The sequence below is a fragment of the Acyrthosiphon pisum genome, chromosome A2 (genome assembly GCF_005508785.2).
Source record: "Acyrthosiphon pisum isolate AL4f chromosome A2, pea_aphid_22Mar2018_4r6ur, whole genome shotgun sequence".
Taxonomy (NCBI): Eukaryota; Metazoa; Arthropoda; class Insecta; order Hemiptera; family Aphididae; genus Acyrthosiphon; species Acyrthosiphon pisum.
Genome location: NC_042495.1, coordinates 115,269,858 through 115,275,003, shown reverse-complemented (window position 1 = coordinate 115,275,003; position 5,146 = coordinate 115,269,858). Strand labels below are relative to the sequence as shown.

Sequence of the window (5,146 nt, the reverse complement as noted above, 5' to 3'; positions counted from 1 at the left end):
ATGACCGTGTGTGTGTGACGAAAGAGTACTTTAATTTTGTTTTGTTACGACGGGTGAGGACCTAAGCCGGTCGATCAGGAGGCGAAAAACGGAAAGACTTCTGAAAGCGATATCGTCGATCGGTTCGTTATAGGTACTGTGAACGACGTATTCGATTCGATCATAGACAACAATAGTTGTAATAATTATAATAATAATAGGACTCGGGAGTTCGTTCCGAGTGGGATAGACTTTACTATAATATAGTATACATAATATATTACATGTATATATAGCTGTCGTGCACTCATGCCGTCGGTATAAAATACGGACGACGGCGCCGGGATAATCATCTATTCTGTGCTATTACCGCGGAGTGTCCGAAAATCGTGACGGCCGGACATTTGGACTCGCTCGACCTGCGGACAGACCTCTCGCAACCACCCCTCCGAACGGCGCGAGAGAGCCGCTACTACTGCAACAGTATACTACACTATAGTACACTACACCGCTACGGCGGCGCTATAATATAAATATATATATATATATAATGTCATTACCTAACCGTTGTACTCGCCGCCGAATGCCGATAAAACTATAAATGTGATATCGGCCGAATAACGTGTTTTCAACGCCGCCTTATCAAGAGTTTCCGCCGCCGCCGATACGTAAATAACAAACATAATATTTATTATATTAAAAAAATTGATAGATTTATTATTATTATACATTATTGCCATTATTATTATTATTATTATTTTTCTTATAGTAAGTTCGTTGGCGTGTCCGCGTGTAGTGTAACTATCGCGTAGTACGTTGCAGCCGCACTCGTAGTACGCACCGCCGTCGTTTTCTGACCGTCTCCTCGTCGTTGTTGCCCGCGGATCTCGAAATCTCCGAAATCGATTCTCATAATATTGTCGTTATTATTATTCTTACTTTTCATTCGGATCGACGTACACAATATTATTATCAAACACACACTGTATTAATATTATTGTCAAAATAATATATCGTACGACGAAATTGTTGTAGAAGAGGTATAAACTCGCCCGCGTGTTTGCCCTCGGTAGTTTTGCGCAACAAATACATATAATATATAATATATATACGACTCGATATAATAATAATAATAATAGACATAAATATAATAATAATATATTCTCGAAGCGATTGTGTGCACACGCAATCGCGTATCTCTCCGCGTTAATTTGATTTACGCACAACTCGTTCTACCAGTTTTTACTTTTATCATTATTTTCCTCGACCAGAACGGTATTTCGTATTTTCGTTATTCCTCCTCCCGCCGACTGCATTATGGCCGATGCGTTTTTTGGAGGTATTGAAGGGTAAGTCTACGATTAAATATGTATTAATTTAACATGTCTTCCAAACTGCCGCGTTACTGTAATATTAATACACGAATTTTGTGCGCATAACAGGGGAGCATCGGTCTCCACGGTCGTCATAACCAATGGCAACGGAGACATTTTAGCTGAACTTAAAGGAGAAGGCACAAACCCGTGGGTAAGTATCATATTATATTATATATAGTACTTGTGTACTTGTCTATGGTGAGTACCTATTAATTACTTATACATACAACTTTGAATAGGTACAGTATTAAAGTTTAGCCTCACTTACATTTTCACTACTATCTGTTGACTGTTAATAGATACTAGGTAGATAATAATATAGCAACCTACATTTTTTATTTTCTTATCAGATTACATAGACATCATTAGGTACCTAATTGATGATATTATGTTTTGAAGTTAAGACTTTTCTTGGCTATAGTTTTGGTTATAAAAACATAAAATCTTGTATCCATTATTTATTTTCTATGTTTATAGGTACTGCCATTTGAAATTCACCTTTTTCTTAACAAATACATAATATATAGGTAACCTCATTATACCTTTAATTTATATAATTATATTTGTATATATGTATTTGTGTCATTTATATGAAGTATGAAAAAATTGTTCATCGCAGTCAATAAGATATGTACCCATACTTTATAGGTAGATGGTTATACGGACAATCTAAATTAATTAAAAAAAAAAAAACATACAATGTTGAACTATTCTAATTAAACATTTTTCCAGTAGGGCTCCGTTTTAGCACTATTAGACATCAATCGACAATCACCTATTTAAAGAAATTATGAATTTACAATAAAATATAATATAGTTCTGATCATGGACTAATATAATCTTATGGATACACTATCGTAGTCCGTGGTTCAAATTGTATAACAAGCAAAAATAGAATACATCAATTTAGCAATCTCTAAAGACTCAATTTATTTTTAAATAACTGTTAGATTAATAAGTGATAGATAATAAATATATTGTGGGTACCTATAATAATATATTTGCATTTAAGTCATTCAATTTATATGACTACAAAGACCTAATGATCAAGACATTTCAGATATTATGCTCATTTAACATACATATTAAGTTTATAATTCAATAATATGTATTTTTTGTATTCAATAATAAATTAAAGGTTAGATAAATATGGAAGATAAATATGATAAATAATAAATAGGCATTGATTTTGAAAATTATACAGATATCGCATAAAATAACCGAGGTTTCTTATATAATAATATAACATTGTGGATTAATTTAAGTAAAATATTTTTGCTGTTTCCACAAAATTATGGTATGATTTATTATATATAAATTTTAAGCAACACATGTTTTTCCATTATAATGCATTAATCATATTATGCTTGTTAGTATTAACTATTATTACCTTTTCATTAAGTACTAATTTAACATAACCTGTCTATAAACAGCTAGGTATTGATGTTAGTAATATTTTGTATACCTACTATGTCTACATTATGTTGTTAAGTTAATACCTTATTGATTTTCTTAGATAATTTATATGCTATCGATGTTGATCATTTAAAAATTAATTCATTGTATAATGTTTAGAAAAATTAAACTAAGTTTATTTAATAAATTATATTTTCAAGGCTCATAATTTCATCAAACAAATTAAGAAACTAATGTTATAGATAGCCCAATTTTATCAAGAATATTTAGATTTAAATTAACAGGAATAAATGGAACTAGTATTTAAATTATCAGTTTTTATTTTTTTTAATCTAATATAGAATTATTGATTATTGACGTCAAATCAAATACTTAAGAGGTCAAGTACATCAGAATAAAAAATGCCGATAGCTGAAAAATTTAATTAATAATATCAATATAAATAAATAAAAGGACCTATCCATGCGGTTTAAAGCATATCCATATTATAATATTATTTTGAAGTGTTTAGTATTATAATAGATATTATAATTGTAATGTAATATTTAAAAAAATATTTTAAGATATTGAATTTTTATAATTTAGATTCTTGGAGTAGAACCTTGCTTGTCTCGAGTTAATGATTTAATTAAAGAAGCTCTTAGGAAAGCTGATCTTAATAACAATATAAAATTAAATGGATTGGTTTGTATACATTTAAAAGTGATTTGATTTTACAAGTTTTGTTTAATTATAAAATATATCTATTTATAGGGATTGAGTTTAAGTGGATGTGAAGATCTCGTTTTCTGTAAAACATTTGAGAGTAAATTATTAGAATGTTATCCAGACCTTACTGACGCGGTAACTGTTGTTAGTGATACATTGGCACCAATCGCACTAGCTTGTGAATCAGGTATTTAAAAAAAAACTATTTGATAAAAATAATTGACTGTGTTATAACACTGTTGACTAATATTGAATTTCATGTTTAAAATGTATTATGATACAAATTTAAATTCAATATTTATTACTTTAAAGGTGGAGCTGTTATTATTTCTGGAACTGGTTCAAATAGTCTACTAATAAATCCAGATTCTTCAATAAAAAGGTGTGGAGGCTATGGTCACTTACTTGGTGACGAAGGCAGCGGTAAGATGAATACAATTTTTAATCGCCTTTCTTTATAATTTAATTTGTTTTAAATAAAAAAAATTTTATTGATAATACTTTGTATCTATTTTTTAGCTTTTTGGATAGCATTCAAAAGTATTAAATTATGCTTGGATCATTTAGAAGATTTTAATTATGTTCCAAATGGTTACTCAATTGACAGAGTGTGGGAAGCAATTAAAGCACATTTTAATATTGATAAAGTGTAAAGTATATGTCACTATTTTATTACTAAAACATAGCAATAAGTTTCTGATATTCTATAACAAATATATAAATATATAATATACTAATATATTTTTAGTTCAATCTATACAATTATTTGTTTATACTTTGTACCAACTATTCTGTAATTAAAACATTTCTTAATCCGGCCGAATCTGGATATAAAGTATAAACTTATTTTTTTGTTAAAACTATTAAGAAATAAATTATTAATGAAACAAATACAATTTTAACCAGTTATTATTAATATAATTTATTAATATATATTTCAATATTTTAAGTTTAATAAAATATTTTGAACTTAAAATATGCTCTTATACTGATTAAATTAGTTAATAGTTTAATACTAATAACAAACAAAACTATTAAAATAATAAAGTTGAATAATAAGTACTAATAACCAATAATTAATTTATAATCAGTCTAGATTTGTTGAATGTATTTTACGGTGAAAAAAAAGAAAAATCAGAAATAGCTAAATTGTGTAAAACAATATCAGAACTAGCTGAAGATGGAGATGAACTAAGTCTGTGGATCTTTAGTGAAGCTGGAAAAGAGTTAGCCAAATTTATACAATCGCTCTACCCAGGTGCTGATAAAGTAAGATTTTATTTAAAAAATATTACCACATATACAAATTTACATTGATTTAAATACAAATGTAACTTATATCTAATTCTTAATGATATTTGTATTTAACTGTTTTGCTTGCTATAATCAAGTAAAAATGCTTTTGTTTTGATTCTAAATTTATAAAACAAATATAATATTTTGTTATATTTTTGAAAAGGAACAAACTAAATTAATTTTGGAAAACTTAAAAAAAAACTTTCATAATTAAAACAAAATAATGAATCAATAGTTTAACTGTTTAACTCAAAATTAACAGAATTTATCTACAAATGTGATTTTTTCAATTATTGATTTTATTATTAAGAGGACGTGATACCTGCTTGTGTTATCTCCGTCTTACAAGTGCGTAACATACAAAATTTTAG

The 5,146-nt window shown here is 28.0% G+C and overlaps 1 protein-coding gene across 1 annotated transcript in view; it reads left to right on the top strand.

Annotated features, from left to right (window-relative positions):
* Positions 1 to 304: 304 nt before the first annotated feature.
* LOC100166954 (N-acetyl-D-glucosamine kinase) overlaps positions 305 to 5,146 on the top strand; it is a 6,715-nt gene continuing 1,873 nt past the window's right edge. Inside the window, exons 1-7 of the mRNA XM_001950739.5 lie at positions 305 to 1,328; positions 1,422 to 1,506; positions 3,357 to 3,455; positions 3,525 to 3,666; positions 3,792 to 3,902; positions 3,999 to 4,128; positions 4,571 to 4,748. Of these exons, the coding sequence (XP_001950774.1) occupies positions 1,297 to 1,328; positions 1,422 to 1,506; positions 3,357 to 3,455; positions 3,525 to 3,666; positions 3,792 to 3,902; positions 3,999 to 4,128; positions 4,571 to 4,748 (777 nt within the window). The 5' untranslated portion in view covers positions 305 to 1,296. The remainder of the gene's footprint in view (positions 1,329 to 1,421; positions 1,507 to 3,356; positions 3,456 to 3,524; positions 3,667 to 3,791; positions 3,903 to 3,998; positions 4,129 to 4,570; positions 4,749 to 5,146) is intronic.